This window comes from Plecotus auritus (assembly GCF_963455305.1).
Source record: "Plecotus auritus genome assembly, chromosome: 5".
Taxonomy (NCBI): domain Eukaryota; kingdom Metazoa; phylum Chordata; class Mammalia; order Chiroptera; family Vespertilionidae; genus Plecotus; species Plecotus auritus.
Genome location: NC_137776.1, coordinates 139,283,169 through 139,303,836, shown reverse-complemented (window position 1 = coordinate 139,303,836; position 20,668 = coordinate 139,283,169). Strand labels below are relative to the sequence as shown.

Here is a 20,668-nt window from a genome sequence, read left to right as displayed (position 1 = left end):
GCAATACAGTATGTATACATACATATATATATAAAGGGTTTATCACAGCTTTATAATATTAAAAAAAGGAAATCATCTAAATGCTTATTCTTGGAGATTAATATAAATTATGCACATTCATAATATAGGATATCACGTATCCATTAAAATCATGTTTATTAAGAATATTTGCTCTTCCCATAAGCGGCCTGAGGTGATCTCTGAAAATGGTTCTCTATTCACTTGACCCAGAAAACTCCACAAAATCATGCAAATCAAGAGATTCAGATCTTTGTGTTTACTTTAAGAACACACGTGAAACTTCCCAGGCCATCAAGGGTATGCATCTTTGAAAAGCCACCAAGTATGTGATGGCTGTCACTTTACAGAAGCAATGTGTGCCATTCATTGTTACAATGGTGGAGCTGGGGTGGGGGAGGAGTCCCTAGGCCAAACAGTGGGGCTGGATGCAGTGTCAGTGACCCAAAAAGAGTGCTGAATGCTTAAAAATGCAGGAAGTAGTGCTGAACTTCAGGGGTTAGATGTCATTTCTCTGGTCATTGAGCACATCCAGGTGAACAAAGCTCCCAGGATGTGGCACAGAACTCAGCTCAAGGGTGGATTAACCCACATACCAGCTCTCCCTGCCACATGGAGATGGTCTTTCCCATAAAAGAGCTGATTGATGACCCAGAGATTCTACTGGGAATATATCCAAAGAAACCTGAAACACCCCAGGACCTTAAGACTCAGCTGCAGCAGACACATCTTTATAGGTAACAAAAGAAGAACACTGTTGGTTATTATAAAACTAGAGGCCCGTTGCACGAAGAGATTCGTACAATAGGCCTTCCTTTCCTTGGCTTCCAGCACCGGTTTTCCTCGGGCACCTGGGACCCAGGCCTTCGCTCCGGCCAGAGTCTGCAGTCTTGTCTTCGCTGCAGCACTGCGCTCCTGTAGATCCCTTCGCACCACCCCCCCTCCACCCTCCCTCTCTTAGTAGGCATCCTGCCAGCCCTGCTCACTCCAGGAGCCGCTGGGCACCCGCCATCTTTGGCCTCTTAATTTGTATATTCACTCTGATTGGCTGTGGGCATAGCGGAGGTGTGGTCAATTTACATGTTTGTCTATTACTAGGTAAGATGATTGCAGCTGAGGAGGAAGAAGCGGCAGTATCTCACTCACTCCTCCAAAAATAATTCACTTCTGAAAGGAAAACCTCCTTCAGAAAAGTCTCCTCTTGATTGGTTAAATCAAGCTCTAGGTCTTATTCACTGGCTCTTGGTCTTCTCTTTTCCAGAAACCTTCTCTATGTCTACCCACAGAGGCTGAACTTCACTAACAAGCTATCATCTGCCCGAAACATTACAATCAAGATCCAGTTCATGTGTGGAGAGGATCCGAGTAACGCTATGCCGGTAAAGACAGAAGTAAACATTTGGCTCAAACCAGGGTGTGCTGAACTTCCCTTGTCCATTATCGTGGACAGAACCCAGGGCTCATGAGCATGCCGAGTATGTCTGTCTATTCAGGACAGCGCTACTCAGCCTGTGCAGAGGCCTTAGTGGCTAGTCCAGTATTGGTCCCAGCATGCTGAAGGGGAAACAGGGTCAGTCTCCATTGCAGGTCTCTTTCCTAACTTATTCCATAAGGAGCTATGGAATTTGGACATGCAGATTATATCAGAGGACTGAAAAATATCATAAAGTCCATGCCACCCTCACAGCATGAGAAGTAGACAGACGGGCCCAGTGTGTCCACCGTGTTTGCTGCACTTCCAGTGTAGCTACGCACATCCAGTCCACCTCGAGAGAGATGTGAAACATGTCTAGGAATAAGAAACACATGCCACCTCAACACCTTTTGGGTCTGGATCTTCATCCTGAGGCAAAATATAAATCAAGTAATAAATATATAATGCAGTATTCTCTAAGAAAACTAAAAAGCCAGAATTTGTAATTTTAAATCATCTGCTGCAAATGCTGTTAGCTGTTTTTATTTTCTGTAAATCATAGAATTCAATTACTAAACCTTTCTACTGAAATAATTTTTTCAGGGCTTCCATTCTCCAAATATTTTCTTCTTCTTTCTTTTTTTTTTTTTTTTTTAACCATCCTTCTAATGCCTCACCTACCTTCCCAGTGCAAGGCCTTCTCTTGCAATGGTGGTAGGAAAGAAATCCTAGAGGAGGACTCGCCCCATTCTCTCTGCTCTGGCTCATGGCAAGTCCACCAGAGCTGCCGGGTCTGGCTATGCAAATCCTGAATGGAACCAAGTGGCCAGCCAGGGATGAGTGGGGGCAAATTCCAGCCTGTTCTCTAATCACCAAGAGATTATTGCATCTAGTAAAAAGGGCCTTGTTTTCTTTGTCCAGAGGTGAGTCCACTTGAAAAATCATGTACTGTTAAGGCTGAATGAAGCCCAAGAGGTGTCTCTTTCTACATAGCCCAAACATGTGGATAGGGAAGGTCCTGATCACCCCAGTGACCAGGCCCATGTCTTTGGAAAAGAGGCCATGACCAGGGATCTTTAACTGATGTGACTTTGCCCAAAAATATAGACCTCTAGGCAGTGAGGCAGAGTGGACAGGGCACTGGTTTCCCAGTCTCACAAACCTGTGGCCCTTGGGGCCTCACTCCACCCTTCATAGCCAGTTATTTTGCATCTGTGTGGTTGGGCTGGTCACAGAACTCAAAGCTCTTTCTTTTCTTTTTCTTTTATTGTCTAAAGTTTTACATATGTTTCCTTTTTCCCCAGTTGACTAACGCCCCGCCCCCCCCCCCCCCCCCCGAAGCCATTCCCACCCTGGGCAAGCCCCCAGTGTCTGTGTCCATTGGTTATGCTAATATGCATGCATACAAGTCCTTTGGTTGCTCTCTAACTGCCCCCTCCTACGATTTGTCTCTAGATTGATCTATTCTTGTTCATCAAATTATGGTGATCATTATATCCCACATATGAGTGAGATCATGTGATATTTATCTTTCTCTGACTGGCTTATTTCACTTAGCATAATGTTCTCCAGTTCCATCCATGTTGTTGCAAATGTTAAAAGTTCCTTCTTTTTTATAGCGGCATAGTATTCCATTGTGTAGATGTACCACAGTTTTTTAATCCACTCATCTGCTGATGGGCACTTAGGCTGTTTCCAAATCTTAGCTATTGTAAATTGTGCTGCTATGAACATAGGGGTGCAATATATCCTTTCTGATTGGTGTTTCTGGTTTCTTGGGATATAGTCCCAGGAGTGGGATTACTAGAATTCAGCACTCTTAACTTACACAGTATAGCTGTATGAGAACAGAACATCCTATTGGGCTGATGATGGTTGGTTTCATATACCCAAATATCACTGTTAATTTGGTCCTTTCTATATTGGTCAATAGGTCATCTTTGGAAAATCCAATGAGCCTGAATTTCTGCAGGAAGTGTACACAGCTGTCACATACCATAATAAGTAAGTGTATTGCAGAGTTCTAAACATATGTCAAGATTGTTTCATTATTTGGTGGCTTTTCTGAATCCCCTAGGTGATTTCCTCTGTCCCTGAATTATAAAAATAATTATAAGTTATTTTTATAATTCAGGGACAGAGGAAATTCATGCAAGTTACATGATTCTGTGTTGCAGATGCACAGTTTTTGCCATTAACTAAGATTGAGAGAAGAACGTATCCTCAAGAACCTCATAGTGTTTTGATTTTCTGGAGCCTTCTATCTAGTATGATAAGGAGAAGTTTCATGGTGTTAAATAAATACATTTCTTAACTTGCTTTGAAATACTGGAGGGGGCCAGAAAGAAAATCGAGCTCTTGTCTACACCACTCCACACCTACATCACTACCTGTTTAAGAAAAATTAAGTTGACCAAAGGGGAAATGGAGCACTCATTATTATGTGGGTAAATTGAGTTCCAAAATAGTGTGTAAATTATTCCATTTTACAGGTAGGAGAGGGAAATCTGTACAGGGTCAAACAGACTTGGCCCATTTAAGTCTTCCTTTAAACCCTTGTTCTTGGGTTGGGTTGAGGAGTAAGTGAGTAAGGTACACGAAGCCCTTGGTAAGGTATCTGGGACTTTGTAATTCAGCAAAATCAGGTTCCTTTTCCTCCTGCTTCATTCATTTGTTTCTCCAAAATCCTTTGATGTGCCTGTCTCTGTTCTTAGGGTAGAGACAGAAAATGAAGTCACAGCAGGACATTGAACCTCACCCCCTTTTCAAATTAAGTTGTTGGATTTTTCCATTGTGTGTGGAAATCGTCCACCCCCACCCCCAAAGTCTTTAGTTTCTAAGTGCCCTTATGTAAGTGAAGTATATCTAGTGACATAAGCTTGGTCTCAAGGATTTCCAGCCAAGGAGTAGAATGCTGTAAAATGAAAAGCAAATCACCAAGCAGACAAATTCTGAGAAGTAAAGGGTCTGTTGCATTGTAATTTATAGTCAGAGAAGTCATCATTCTTGCTAAAAGTTATGTGTGTATAATGTGCTTTTGAAACAGGTCTCCAGACTTCTATGAAGAAGTGAAAATTAAGCTCCCTGCTAAGCTCACAGTAAATCACCACCTCCTGTTCACCTTCTATCACATCAGCTGTCAGCAGAAGCAAGGAGCCTCTATAGAAAGTCTCCTGGGATATTCAGTGAGTCATTTTCAACTTGCCAATTCACACTGCAGTCCTTGGTGCATCCAAGGTCCCTGCAGAGATAAACAACTAAATTCTATTCAATTGCTTTTTTCCTGTCACAAGTAACAGAATGTACCAAAACAGATTATAGCAAAGAGCAGAGATGACTTGACTTAGCAAATGACAAATTTCAGGAATAGAAAGCTAGTGGAAGATAGATATTGAAAGAACACACATTTATCTAAAAATAAAATAAAATAAAATAAAATAAAAGGCATTGTGGCATCAAAATTACAACTAAACTACAGAACAGCCATCATTCAGAATTGCCTAAAGTCTAGCTGAATGAATACAACTAGGGATTTAAAGAAGCCACATTGAGATTAAAGCAGGGTAAGGGAGAGATGCAAAATGGGCTGTTCCCACACCCACATGTGGCAGGTAAAAATCAGGAGGAATATCTTGGCTGGGAAAGTCCTTTCCTGAGGAGTGAGGGGTCCCAACCCCAAAGTAGGCCCCTCCAAGCCCAGGGTTCCAGTGCCAGCAAGAGAAGTTCCCATGACTTCTAGTTGTAAAAGCCAACAGGGATTGTGGCTGAGTAAGACTGAGGGCTCTTTGAGTCCTAGGCATTCCTCTTAAACAGCCCATTCATGTCTTACTTAGACTTAGTCCCTCTGAGATCCAGCAATTGGGCAGCAGCTCAAAAGGCACCAGGAACACCAGGGAGGAACTGAATTGTCTGGCATCAGGGTGAGAGCTGTAGGGGCAGCTTTCTCCAAGACAGAAGTGCTGGCAGAAGCCATTATTCCTCCCCACACAGATCCGACAGGCAGGCTCCATATCAACCTGGCTGTCACTGTTCACTGCACCCTAGTGGTTCCCCTGGAGATCCCAACCCACCCAACTTGTGGACTCATCCTAGCTGTTTCCAGTTGCTTTTCCATACAAATGGCCTGTCTTGGCTCATGCTTTATATTTTCCTAAAATCTCTCAAACAAGCAGCATCTGGCCTCAGTGTGCTTTGTGTCTCTAGCTAATTGGCCCCAGGCCCAGCATTAGCAGCAGTTGGCCTTGGTTCACAGCTTGGTCTTACTGGGACACCTCCAAACCTAGTCCAAGTAGCAGCCATCTGAAGATCACTTTGTGACTCATGTCAGATGGCCCTGGACAGAACACAGGTGGTAGTTGACCTTGGTCTGCAACTCCCAGGAGGCCCCAGAGCCAGCGAACTCAGTAGACAGCTTCAGGCCACATCAAAGTACCACCCAACCACCTCCACAAGCTACACACTAAAGGAGTCATCAGTCACCAGAGCCCTGCTGAAGTAAGTCCTCCTCTGTAGGGTGGGCCCTTACACGGCTGATCCTCCATGGGGGCTGGTCCTCCTGGCTGCACTAGACATAAATCCCTCTCAATGACATGCCAATAGCAATCAAGGTTCAAATACAACAGAGGAGTGTACACAGCCCACACATTGGGGGTGTACGTCAAATGCCCAGCTTGGGTGATTGAGGAGTCTGTGCCACTGGATCCAACAGACACCTAATACATAAGGCCACTCTACCAAGCCTGGGGCCATAGCAGCTCTATATAATATATAGAAACAAAAACAGGGAGACTGCCAAAATGAGAAGACAAAGGAACATGTCCCAAACGAAAGAACAGAATAAAACTCCAGAAAAAGAACTTAAACAAAATGTAAATAAGTAATCTACTAGATGCAGAGTTCAAAACACTGGTTATAAGGATGCATAATAAACTTAGTGAGAACCTCAACTGCATAAAAAAGGACCAGTCAGAAATGAAAGATACACTAACTGATATGAAGAATAATTTATAGAGAATCAACAGTAGAGTATATGAAGCTGAGAATCAAAACAGAAATTTGAAATATAAGGAAGCAAAATAACACCTAATCAGAACAGCAGAAAGAAAAAAGAATTTTAAAAATTGAGGATAGTGTAAGGAGCCTCTGGGATAACTTCAATTGTACCGACATTCACATCATGGCAGTGCTAGAAGGAGAAGAGAGAGAGTAAGAAATTGAAAACCTATTTGAAAAAAAATAATGACAGAAAACTTCCCTAACCTGGTGAAATAAATAGACATATAAGTCCAGGAAGCACAGAGAGTTCCAAACAAGATGACAAAGAGGCCCACACCAAGACACAGCATAATTAAAATGCAAAAGTTTAAAGACAAAGAATCTTAAAAGCAGTTTCCTACAAGGGAGCTCCCATAAAACTGTCTGCTGATTTCTCAATAGAAACTTTGCAGGCCAGAAATATTCAAAGTGATGAAAAGCAAGGACCTACAGCCAAGATTACCCTATCCAGCAAAGCTATCATTTAGAATCAAAGGACAGATAAAGCTTCTCAGACAAGAAAAAAGCTAAAGGAGTTCATCACCACCAAACCAGTATAACATGAAATGTGAAAAGGTTTTCTTTAAGAAGAAAAAGATAAAAATATGAATATTAAAATGGCAATAAATACATACCTATCAACAATTAAATCTAAAAACAAAATAAAAGAACAAGTGGAACAGAAACAGGCTTATAGTTACAGAGAACATTTTGATAGTTGACAGATGAGAAGTAGGCAGGGAAATGGGTGAAAAAGGTGAAGGGATTAAGAAGTACAAATTGGTTGTTACAAAATAGTCATGGGATGTAAAGTACAGCATATGGAATATAGTCAATAATATTCTAATAACTATGCATGATGTCAGATGGGTATGAGATTTATTAGGATGATCATCTAGTAAGTTATATAATATCTAATCACTGGAGTGTACACTGAAACTAAGATAATATTGTATGCGAACTATAATCCTATCTAATAAAAGAGTAATATGCAAATTGACCATCACTCCAACACACAAGATTGCTGCCCCCATGTGGATACAAGATGGCCGCCACAAGATGGCCTGCAGGAGAGGGCAGTTGGGAGGGACCAGACCTGCAAGGGAGGGCAGTTGTGGGTGATCAGGCCTGCAAGGGAGGGCAGTTGGGGGCATTCAAGCCTGCAGGGGAGGGCAGTTAGGGGTGACCAGGCCGGCAGAGGAGGGAAGTTGGGGGAGACCAGGCCTGCAGGGGAGAGCAGTTCGGGGGGACCAGGCCTGCAGGGGAGGGCAGTTGGGAGGGACCAGACCTTCAAGGGAGGGCAGTTGTGGGTGATCAGGCCTGCAAGGGAGGGCAGTTGGGGGCAATCAAGCCTGCAGGGGAGGGCAGTTAGGGGTGACCAGGCTGGCAGAGGAGGGAAGTTGGGGGAGACCAGGCCTGCAGGGGAGAGCAGTTCGGGGGGGACCAGGCCTGCAGGGGAGGGCAGTTGGGAGGGACCAGACCTTCAAGGGAGGGCAGTTGTGGGTGATCAGGCCTGCAAGGGAGGGCAGTTGGGGGCAATCAAGCCTGCAGGGGAGGGCAGTTAGGGGTGACCAGGCCGGCAGAGGAGGGAAGTTGGGGGAGACCAGGCCTGCAGGGGAGAGCAGTTCGGGGGGGACCAGGCCTGCAGGGGAGGGCAGTTGGGGGGACCAGGCCTGCAGGGGAGGGCAGTTAGGAATGACCATGCTTGCAGGGGAGGGCAGTTAGGGGTGACCAGGCCTTCAGGGGAGGGCAGTTAGGGGTGACCAGGCCAGCAGGGGAGGGCAGTTAGGGGCAAACAGGCTGGCAGGGGAGCAGTTAGGCATCAATCAGGCTGGCAGGGGCGTGGTTAGGGGGTGATCAGGCTGGCAGGCAGAAGTGGTTGGGGGCAATCAGGAAGGCAGGCAGGCGAGCAGTTGGGAGCCAGCAGTCCTGGATTGTGAGAAGGATGTCCTATTGGGATCAGGCCTAAACGGGCAGTCGGACATCCCTCGAGGGGTCCCAGATTGGAGAGGGTGCAGGCTGGGCTGAGGGACAACCCCCCCCCCGTGCACGAATTTCGTGCACCAGGCCTCTAGTTGAAAAATAAAAAATGATTTATATAAGAAGGTTTTTAAGTTAAAAGAATAAAACCTATTAATTCAGTGATATTTCAAAGTCTGTTAAAATTGGCCATTGAAGTACTTGGTATATTGTATTGTTGTATTTATAGTTTTAGTATCCATTTGCAAGGTTTGTGTGTCTCTAAATATATTATTTCAAGATATCATTATTTTTTAAATTACAGAGAGTATTTTAATACAAAATGTACCATTGGGGTGGATATATATTATATAATACTACTATATACTTGTTTACCATGCGTTTAGAATAAACAATAGTAAGTAAAAACATTTTAAAGCATTGCAATATCTATTATTTCCAAATTTTATATATATGCTTTACATGCGGGGTGGGCAAAAATAGGTTTACAGTTGTTTGTATGGAAAATTATACAATAATTAATAAGTAATAATACAAAAATAAACTCTGGTTCGCATACTCACAACTATAAACCTACTTTTTCCCCACCTGGTATAAAACTAGCTCTTTTTTTCTCCAAGGAGAAAAATGTTGTTTCTTTAAAAAATATAAAAGTTAACATAAGCATTGATGTTGTTCAGAAACACACAAACATTAGCTTTAAAGAAAAATGCTACTACTTTGGCTCTGAAAGCAGTAAATCATTGATATTACCATCCCAAGAGCTCTCACAGAATTTAAAATGCAAAGAACTTGACAGAAATTACTGCCAAAAAGAGTCCTGGTCAATATCTAATCATCGTTTAGTTGCATTTGATTATTGTGAGCTAGATAAATTGCAAGAGTTATATGTAGTAATAAATTCCACTTTATTCTCTACATCATCTGTTTCAGTGGCTTCCAATTCTCTTAAATGAACGTCTTCAAACTGGATCCTACTGTCTCCCAGTTGCCCTGGAAAAACTGCCACCCAACTACTCCATGCATTCTGCAGAGGTAACCAGCAAGCTGGCCGTCAGCCGTTTCTTTTCCAGCCGTGATCTTGGACCACCTTCCCAGATCCACTTCCCAGCGCCTTCAACAGGACTGAGGATGTTCAGCATGTGTTTGGGGACAGTCATCTGTCAGCATACGGTGTTTTCTGGGAACACATGGGTCTGACAGATGGGAAAAACAACTAGCCATGAAAAAACATTCATGTAGACATCACCAGTTCAGAACATTTAGTAAATGCAGCCTGCGCCAGAGGCAGTATTGCCTTGCAAAAAGGGATTCACAAATAATGTAATGTGAAAGGGGAGGCAAATGGAGCCCACTTATGATAACAGCTGCTCTCAGCACGGATCCTTATAAAAGGTTCCCGGGCGAGATTCCATCAGTTTCTCCTCTGGGTCAATTGTCACTGTCCCCAGATGGATAGTGGGGTTTTTATTCCTTTGCCAATGCCAGTAGCCTTCTCCTCCTCCTGTTTCCTGCACTGCCTCTCGCCCCATTAGAAGGGAGCCTAGTGGACTCACCATTCTGACCACACCAGCACTAGCTCTGATATTCTCAGTCTGGTTGGTGGAGGTTTATTTCAATAGCAGTATTTTGAAGAAAATCCCAGACATCATAGCATTTCATCCTATATAATAAAACCCTAGTATGCAAATCGACCGAACTACTGGTCGCTATGACACACCATGACCACCAGGGGGCAGACACTCAATGCAGGAGCTGCATCCTGGTGGTCAGTGCACTCCCACAGGGGGAGCACTGCTCAGCCAGAAGCTGGGCTCATGACTGGCGAGCGCAGTGGCAGCAGTGCTAAGGACCCCTCAGGGGATGTCCACGGGAGTGGGCCTAAGCCGGCAGTTGGACATCCCCCGAGGGGTCCCAGACTGTGAGAGGGCACAGGCCGGGCTGAGGGACACCCCCCCCCCCCCAGTGCACAAATGTCGTGCACCGGACCTCTAGTTCATACATATTCTAGTATGTATCTTCAAAGATAAGGGCTCTTTTTTGAACCATTGTTGTATCTTAAAACTAATAATTCCTTAATATCTTCAAATATCCAGTTAGTAATCAAATTTTCAATGATCTCATTAATGTCATATTTTTATTTACAGTTGTTTGTTTGAATCAGGATCCAAATAAGGTCCATACATTGCTATTGGTTGACTTGTCTTTAAGACTCTTTTAATCTATAGATCCCCCTTCGTCTCTTTTGGGTTATTTATTATTATAATTTTCAGGTTGAAGAATTTCCCAGGAATTTTATTTTCATTCCAACCTTAATAGTCAACTTTCTTCCCTACTCTGACTACCCATCCATCATCCCCAGGTTATTCCATTTTTCTCTTATTTCTGTTTTTCTCTGGAGAGAGAATCTTTCTTTGCCCTGGGCCACAGTTGTGTGCCCAGCTTTAGACCAAAACTGCTCTCCTCAGAACCACCTGAGATCAGCCTGAGTGTGTTCACAGACATGCCCTGTGCCCAGCTTTAGACCAAAACTGCTCTCCTCAGAACCACCTGAGATCAGCCTGAGTGTGTTCACAGACATGCCCTGATTACTCTTTATGATTTGGATACACAGGCCCTTCTGATGCCCTCACAGCCGCCTTTTCATCATGCACATTCTAATTTCTTAGAACCCTTAATTATCTTCTTAATGCTGCAGAGCAAACCTGGGTTTTAGGAACAAACAAATTTGGATCCAGAATCCAGACTCTGCTACTCCCTAGCTGTGTGAGCACACATGGGTGAATTGCTTACCCTCTCTGTGTCTCAGTGATGAAACCTCACCCATATCTGTCCATAAGGTTGCTGTGGATGTTAAATGAAATAATGCATATCAAGAAACAAACTCTATGCTGAAGTTATTTTTTATTATTCTTGCCCCAAACTATCTTTATAGATATACCCTCAGCCTCTCCTAATATCCTGAAGACTTAATACTGTCCAATACAGCTGCCACTAGTCATTTGTGGCTATTAAAATGTGGCTTGTCCAGCCCAGCTGGTGTGGCTCAGTGGTTGAGAATTGACCTGTGAACCAGGAGGTCACAGTTCTATTCCTGGTCAGGCCACAGGCCCAGGTTGCGGGCTTATCCCCAGTGGGGGGCAGGTAGGAAGCAGCTGATCAATGATTCTCTCTTATCATTGATGTTTCTACTTCTCTCTCCCTCTTCCTTCCTCTCTAAAATCAATTTTATATATATATATATGGCTTGTCCAAACTGGAATGTAATGTAAGTATAAAATATAAACCTGATTTCAAAGTCTTAGTAGAAAAAAGTATGTAAAATATATCATTCATAATTTTTATAGTGACTATATATTGAAACAATAAACTTTAGGCTATATATTTAATAATATATAATTAAATGTAATAATCAATATTCTTTAGGCTATATATTTAAGCTATCTATATTAAAATTACTATCACAAGTTCCTTTAAATTTTTTAAATGTCGCTACTAGAAAATTTTAAGTGACATGTGGCTCACAATATATTTTTTAGTGGACAGTGCTGCTTAAGGTCGTAGGTGGCAGCCTCCAGTGTCCCCAGGAGTTGGATTCACTGACAGTGAGTGCTGGATCCTGGTGGACTTGTTCCCGCTGGAGATTGCCCACTGAAGGTCACAGCTGCTCCTCCGCCCCACAGATCAGTGGCATTCTGGGATGCATGCCCAATGTCTTCATATCTTCTGGTTCTCAAAAGAAGTTAGAAAAATAGGCTTTCATGTGAAATTTTCTGACTTTTAAATGTTGGCAACAAATTCAAAAAAGTTTCCAACACTGAGCCAAATGGAATTTGTCCGTGGGTTGGATCCAGCTTTGACCCCTGTTTGTGACTCTGTCTTAGATATTTCACCCCATCCACCCATCCTACCCTTGTAAATACAGCATCCTGCCATTAAAATGCAAGAGATGCCCTGGCCACATTGCTCAGTGGTTAGAATGTCACCGTGCTCACCCAAGGGTCAAGGGTTTGATTCCTGGTCAAGGGTACATACCTGGGTTGAAGGAGGCAACCAATCTATGTGTGTCTCTCACATCAATGTCTCTCTCTGTGTCTCTTTCTCTCTGTGTCTCTCTCTCTGTCTATCTCTCTATTTCCCTCCCTCCCTTCCATTCTTTCTAAAAATCAATGGAAAAAATATCCTCGGGTGAGAATTAACAAACAAAAAATAAGGCAAGAGATGCAAAATCTACACTCACGTGGCTGTGTCAGACTAGGCCCTCCTCACCCAATGCTGTATGATACCTCCTGAGGAAGATAATTCCATGGGAATTTAAGGCAAAAAATGGCCTCTTAGGATTACAGAGCTATCCTATATAATAAAAGGGTAATATGCAAATTGACCCTAAAGGTGAGACGACCAGAACAATCGCTGGACCAGTCACTATGAGGCTCACTGACAACCTCTCGGTCCCTTTCTCCGGCTGGCAGGCTCCAATTGTCTGATGGCAAAAGGGGAACCAGGGGTGGGTGGCGGGGGATGTGAGCGGCGCCAGGCCAAGGCCCCTGCCCCGCCCATCGCCCCACACACAGAAGGGGACCTGTGGCAGGAGCTGGGCCGGTGAGCGGGTGAGAACAGCCAACCTCTCAGTCCCTTCCCCTGGCTGTCAGGCACTAATCACCCAATGGCAAAAGGGAAACTGAGGGTGGGTGGTGGCGGGGGGCGGGGCCAGCTGTGGACAGCCAGGGAAGATGGCCCTGATGACAGGCCAGGCCTAGGGACTGTACCCATGCACGAATTTCGTGCACTGGGCCTCTAGTCTATAATAATAAAAGGGTAATATGCTAATTAGACCAGATGTCCTTCCGGAAGTCATTCTGGACGTCCTTCCTGATGAAGCTGGGGCTGGAGGGAAGCCAGTGCCGGCAGCCGGGGGAAGGAAGGCCTACTCTTGCACGAATTTTTGTGCATCAGGCCTCTAGTTAATACATAAATGACATAAAAGAGTCACTTAAAGTAATTAAAGCAGGAGCCTAGCAGGACTGCTACTTGGAAACGTTTTGTTAAAAGGGAAAGTAATTGCAGGTGTTCAAAAGCAGTAACATTTTATGTCATGTAAAGATACTCTAGGCCAGTGGTAGCAAACTGCGGCTTGCAAGCCTCAGTTTGCTGCTCTGTTGACTAATGAGTTTGCCGACCACTGCATAAGGCATTACCCTTACCCAGAAGTTTTGACTTCAGGTTAAAGACATTAGTACATTATTAAAATGTTTTTTAAGTGTTTTCCCTAAGGCAGTGGTCGGCAAACTCATTAGTCAACAGAGCGGCAAACCGCGGCTCGTGAGCTGCAGTTTTCCAACCCCTGCTCTAGGCTTTGTCTTGATATTCCTGATTAATGGGGAAATCACCAACATATTACTCTATTTCAATTCCTAGAATCAAGGATTTATCAATGCTGGGTGGGAGCTTACAGACAGATCACTCAGTTCAAATCCATCATTTCAGCAAAGAAAACAAAGGCCCAGAGAGTTTAATTGAGTTGGCAAAGTAAAAGTAACTAGTTCAGGCCCTAACTTGTTTGGCTCAGTGGATAGAGCATCGGCCTGCGGACTCAAGGGTCCCAGGTTCAATTCCAGTCAAGGGCATGTATCTTGGTTGTGGGCACATCCCTAGTGGGGGGTGTGCAGGAGGCAGCTGATTGATGTTTCTCTCTCATCGATGTTTCTGGCTCTCTCCCTCTCCCTTCCTCTCTGTAAAAAATCAATAAAATATATTTTTCAAAAAAAGTAACTAGTTCAGGACAGAACAGAACTTGAATATAGAGCTTCTACAAGGCCAATTCTATTAGTTTTCCAGGGAGTTTTATATTTGTACTAGAGGCCCGGTGCACAAAATTTGTGCACGGGGGGGGGGGGGGGGAGTCCCCTTAGCCCGGCCTGCACCCTCTCACAATCCAGGACCCCTCAGGGGATGTCTGACTGCCAGTTTAGGCCTGACGCCACAATCTGGGACTGCTGGCTCCTAACTGCTTGCCTGCCTGCCTGATCACCCCTAACCACTCTGCCTGCCTGCCTGATCGCCCCTAACCACCTCTGCCTCGGCCCCTGCCACTGCAGCTTTGTCTGGAAAAATGTCCGGAATGACGTCCAGAAGGTCGTTTGGCTGTCCGGTCTAATTAGCATATTATGCTTTTATTATTATAGATAACCCTGACATTTACAGTCAAGTTGCTTTGCGCTGCTTGCTAGTATTCAGAAAAAGGGATTGAATTGCTAATCTTTTTTTTTTTTTCTTTAACACAGAAAGTCCCTTTACAGAATCCTCCCATTAAATGGGCTGAAGGACATAAGGGAGTATTTAATATTGAAGTGCAAGCTGTTTCTTCCGTTCACACCCAGGTAAGGAACACTGAGGTCCACTTCACTTCAGAGCCAGGAGGCTGATAGTGAAGATGGGGGCACAGCAGAGAACCTTCTAAGGACAGCCCAGTAACAGACCAATGAAAATCATTGTGCACGATTAAAGCAAAAATAACCTTTAGTTCTTTATGGGGACTTCCCAAGCCTGTTCAGGTTTAATTTTCATTTGAATGGGAAGACCTTATAAAAAGGTTGAGCACCTAAATGAAGGAACCCAGTCCCTGTACAGTTGGCTGAGAAATTATGTGGAGAGACTTCATTTGAAGTCTCTATCTCATTTCCCTCTGCGATTCTGCCATTTCACCAGCCTTTCTTCCACTTCTACATTCCCTCCTTTTTGTGCCACTGTTTGAGTTTTGCACCTGTGTAGACCCATTTTGGGCTGTGTATGTTCACCTGGTATGCTTGCTTCTGCTTACAGAATATGTCAGAGTACAAATTATTTTCTTCTTCAGTTAATAGTTATGGAGCGGGTCTATTTTGTGCACACCACTCTACAAAATGATTCATAACCTTGGTCTGAAACATCCATGTCTTAGAACTTCTGGTCTAAGACCTGGGATAAAGGGCTCTGCCTATGAGGAGCCATTTGATTGTGTTTATGAATTCACTGGTGAACCTGAGGCCTGCTGTCTGCCTTCCCAGGACAACCACCTGGAGAAGTTCTTCACTCTCTGCCACTCCTTGGAGAGCCAGGTGACCTTCCCCATCCGCGTGCTGGACCAGAAGATCAGTGAGACAACGCTGGAGCATGAGCTGAAGCTCAGCATCATCTGGCTCAACTCCTCCCGCCTGGAGCCCCTCGTGCTCTTCCTGCACCTGGTGCTGGACAAGCTCTTCCAGCTGTCCGTGCAGCCCATGGTCATCGCCGGCCAGACAGGTAGGAGGCTGGGAGAAGGCGGGAAGGGGCAGGCAGTGCCTTGTGTTAGGAGACACGATTTTCCAGAAATCCTGGGAGCAGGGACAGTGTGATCTTCTTTTCTGTTGATGATGTGAGTCCAAGGGAGGCCAGGTCCAGTGCTATTTCTTACTCTCCCTGGATGTTAAAAAAGAAATGAAGATCGGATGCTTAAAATCATAGTGTTTAAAATACATTTTTTACACTATTAGAAGCAGTCTTTCAAATTCCATCCTTTGTAGTGGGTAGAATTCTTGTACTTCTAAGATACTTTTGTTTTCTTGACCAACAGGGAAATATAATATCTCAAAAGAATAAGACAATTCATATTAAGTAGAAGGAAAGGAATTTTAAATTGAAATACAATGTGATCATATTTTATATTGAGATTGTAATGTACATACCATAAAATTCATTTAGGTGTACAATTCCATGGTTTTTAATATATTCACACGGTGTGCAACTATCACTACTATTTAATTCCAGGTGAAAGCCCTCCTTCTTAGCAGTCACTCAATATCCACCTTTCCCCTTAGCCCCTGGCAACCACTCATCTATTTGCTGACTTACAGTGTATTTTAAATGCTAGCTTTTAACAAATTAACATCAACTACAATATATAAAACTTGCGTTGGAAATAATGTCATGTAAGATGTGGGTCCCGTGGTTCTGCTGACTCCTGCTGGGGCAGATTGGCTGGTGTAGGGCATTTCTGTCTGACACTGTTTTTGGCTGGGCTTATATTATCCCATGCTAGCAAGTGCAGCAGATGTCTTTTAGGTAGGCATCATCAGTGTTCCCAGTACTGTGCTAGCAGTTGTAGGCTTCGCAATAATCGAGAGCATAGCTGACCTCAGAGGACTTACAATGAATACAATGAAGAGCAGCAGCATAGGACAAGAATCCTCAAAGGACACAGCTAAAAATACTGGGGGAGAGGAGGCGCTAGAACATCCATCTGGGAGGATGTTGGAGGCCCCTAGGAAGAAGGTGTTTGAGATGACCTTGAAGGAGGGGTAGAGAGAAAGCAGCCCAAATGGAGACAGTGAAAGAGAGTGGCAAAAGCAGAGACCCAGGAAAGCATGGGAATGTGAGGAAAGAAGGAAATAGTACAGTTGGGCTATGGAATATAAGTAAATTGATCGGGGGGGGGCGAGGGGGGAGGTGGGCGGAGGAGCGGGGGTACTTTCTGAACTCATAGACCAGGGAAGAGCATATCTTCTTAACCCCTTGTTTGCACTGTATCCTGGGGTGTGTCTTTTGTGGTTCCACAGTTAAGACATTCATGTTGTAGGCTACATTTCAGACGTGCAGCTGACACCTCTCCAGCTAGATTCCTGCAGAGCAGTGACCTCTCCCGTCCCTGGATTTCTTTCTATGCCCCCACCTATGTGGCACACTGCTTTGCATGTTTCAGCTATTTAATACAGATTTGTGTGTTGGACAAAAATATTCATTCACATGTCTTCTCCATAGCAAGTTGCTGCCTTTTTATGGGGACAGCAGGGTGTTGGGAAAGGCAGAATGAGTAGAGGTGTTTAGACAACAAGCCTTTATTCAGACCTGTCCTTGTCAGACACAATGAAAGGCACTTGAGAGACAAGAAAGCATGAGAAATGCACTTTGCCCTGGAAGAGCTTCCAGCCTGCTCAGAAAGACAGGATTTACCACCAGAAATAGCCAAAGCATGTTGGGACTTGCTGTCACTTAAGCCCTGTACTGAGTGGTACCAAAGGCTCTGTGGAGGAGATAGGATTGTGCTGAGCATTGAAGGGTTGGTGTGATTTTGTGAGTGGGAGGAGGGCTTTCTAGGTGAGGACAACAGTATCAGCAAAGTCACAGAGAAGAGAAAGAGCAGACATGTGATGGGAATAATATAGTCAGTGCCTCATTTTAAGGGAAGTGGAGGTTGAGCAGAAAAGGGTCCAACGTTGGGTAAGTAAGGTGGAGCTGAACTGTGGAGGGCTGGAGCTCCAGAACAAGACAGTGAATGTGCTAAATCAATCCTTTGTAAAGGTCCATTGTAGGGAATCACCTCAGTACATACATTTTTAGAGTAATCTGTACACCAAGATGCAACAGTGCATCTCAGACCACAGTGTGCATGAGAATCGCGGGGCATCTTGTGAAAATGCAGATTCTGACTTAGTGAGTCTGTGGAGGGGCCTGACATGCTGCATTTCTAGCAGGCTCCTGGGTGACGCTGACCATGTCAGTGCAGACCCCACTGAGTAGCCCCAGTTCACCTCATGGTTTAGAAAGGGAGGTTGTCTGGATAGTCTCGTGTCTTTGTCATGAAAAAGCTCAGTGCTGGTGGGAGGGCAAGAATGAGGGAAGAAGCGTGAAGTCATTGGCAGCGTGCAGAGCCAGCATGCTGGAGCATCACTCTGCCCCAGGCCAGTATCCCGACCTGCCTAGCTCTCTGTTGGTGGTCAGGCTCCCTGTCACTGCCCTGGAGAACACTTTACTTTGGGTTCATTAAGGACCGACGGTGAGGCTGCCCATTTTTGTCTTGGTTCCTCAGCCAACTTCTCCCAGTTTGCCTTCGAGTCCGTGGTGGCCATCGCCAACAGTCTGCACAACAGCAAGGACCTGAGCAAAGACCAGCACGGGAGGAACTGCCTGCTGGCCTCCTACGTGCACTACGTCTTCCGCCTGCCGGAGCTGCAGAAGGACCTGCCCAAGTCAGGTAGCCTGGCCTCGAGGTTGCAGGCTGGCGGCCGGGCACCCTCACCCCACCCACTGCCACGTCATTCAAATAAAATAAAAGGTGTAAACGTTACATTTTATTTTCAGAATGACACAAATATGACATGAATACTAAAATTAAAGGTTTATTTCTAGATTTTCCTCTTGCTTTCTTCCTGCCTCCATCCTTCTTTATATACTCTAAGCACTTATTTTCTCTGCCTGTTTGATAATCCCTCACTGGTCTTTACCCAGTGGGTAACTTTGGATTCAGTTAGGATCTCTTTTGTAAAATATGGAGAAATGACAACAGACACCTAGGAGTCTAGGACAGTAGTCGGCAAAAAGTCCTAGGCCCCAGCAAAGAAACAGGGCCTTCTTATTAGTCCACCCAACCTTATTTCAAGTAAACCTGCCATTTCAATTGAGTTTTTTTAAATACTGATTCTATATCATAGACTCACATAATCACTTTTGAAGACAAGTAAATACTGACAGGTGAAAAACATCGAAAGATAGTATACACTTATCCTCCTAAGGTTCAGTTGATTCCTGGGATTCTGAAATCTCAGAAAACTTTACTTACAAAGTTGTCATCATTTAAATATTAATAAATAAATACATACATCCATGTTTACAGCTTACCTTGAGAAATCAGAAGCTCCAACAACCCGGAGGGCAGGCTCTCCGTGGCAATAATAGGCTTGGGATGGGGCCTGTGTTTCCAGTCTACCACAGTTTTCACCACTCCCTACTGCAGTGGTTCTCAACCTTTCTGATGCCGCGACCCTTTAATACAGTTCCTCATGTTGTGGTGACCCCCAAGCATAAAATTATTTTCGTTGCTACTTCATAACTGTAATTTTGCTACTGTTAATGAATCGTAATGTAAATATCTGTGTTTTCCAATGGTCTTAAGTGACCCTGCTAGCGGTTCTCAACCTGTGGGTTGTGACCTGTGGGTATATGAATTATATCACAACTGTCGCAACCCACAGGTTGAGAACCGCTGCTGTAGAGCCTAAGACCATCGGAAAACACAGATATTTACATTACGATTCATTAACAGTAGCAAAATTACAGTTATGAAGTAGCAATGAAAATAATTTTATGGTTGGGGGTCACCACAAAATGAGGAACTGTATTAAAGGGTCGCGGCATCAGAAAGGTTGAGAACCACTGCCCTACTGCCTTACATTCTAACTACTTACCCCCAAATCATTGTCTTCCCTAAGGCATCTATATATATAAAAGCTTAATATGCAAAGTGTCCCTTCGGGAGTTTGACCACCCGGAGTTTGATCGCTCTATGACGTGCGCTGACCACTAGGAGGCTGCGTGAAATGAAGGAAGGACCCTGCCGGCAGCCACTAGGGACCCTACCCATGCATGAATTTCGTGCACTGGGCCTCTAGTTTAATAATAAGACCCTAATTCTGAGGCCTAATCTACCTCATCCCTCTTCAGTTCCTTCTCAAGTTCAGGAAGTGACTCTAACCCCCTTTCTATTGACATGTCTGTACCTGATGGGATGGATGCAGGCGGCTCCACTGCCCTCCCGGATCCTCGCTACCACACGTATGGACGCACCTCTGCGGCTGCTGTGAGCTCGAAGCTGCTGCAGGCCCGGGTGATGAGCAGCAGTAACCCGGACCTCGCGGGGACACACTCTGCCGCCGACGAGGAAGTGAAGAACATCATGTCCTCAAAGGTAGGGGAGATGTCACACCCTGGAGAGTGACGCGGGCTTTCTATTTCTAACTAACACCTGGAGAAACAACACAGCATCAGCCACGACTGCTCCCCACGGTGTTGGTCAAATGCTTTCCTGCTCAGAGTATTAATTGTCCTTTCTTTTGAAGTGATTGTGGCCATTCAGAAAGGTGCAGAGGCATTTGAGGATCTGTTCAGTTCGCTCTGGCAGGAAGATTTTAGGGCATGGCTGGTTTAGCCACAAGGAGTCAAGAATATCATGAATCTTATTTTCAAGGAAAAAAAATAGCTTTAACTATTTTTGATACCTAGAAAGGTTGTTTTTTATTTATTTATTTTTTTGTATCTGGCTTTTGCCTTCATTAACATCTATAGCTTCATTATCCCGTGTACTAATTCCAAAGAGCAAAGCCACATTTTATAGAGAAATAAAAATGGAGAGGGTTGGTGACTTGCCCTGTTGCTTTTTCTTGGTAAACTTTTTTATTATAGTAGAACAGTATTAGACTTACAGAATGATTG

At 44.3% G+C, this 20,668-nt stretch overlaps 1 protein-coding gene across 1 annotated transcript in view; it reads left to right on the top strand.

Moving 5' to 3' along the window:
* Positions 1-20,668, top strand: part of DOCK8 (dedicator of cytokinesis 8) — a 199,277-nt gene that overhangs the window by 116,728 nt on the left and 61,881 nt on the right. Inside the window, exons 15-22 of the mRNA XM_080667875.1 lie at positions 1,280-1,397; positions 3,366-3,436; positions 4,479-4,617; positions 9,380-9,481; positions 14,731-14,826; positions 15,493-15,727; positions 18,270-18,434; positions 19,975-20,144. Of these exons, the coding sequence (XP_080524001.1) occupies positions 1,280-1,397; positions 3,366-3,436; positions 4,479-4,617; positions 9,380-9,481; positions 14,731-14,826; positions 15,493-15,727; positions 18,270-18,434; positions 19,975-20,144 (1,096 nt within the window). The remainder of the gene's footprint in view (positions 1-1,279; positions 1,398-3,365; positions 3,437-4,478; positions 4,618-9,379; positions 9,482-14,730; positions 14,827-15,492; positions 15,728-18,269; positions 18,435-19,974; positions 20,145-20,668) is intronic.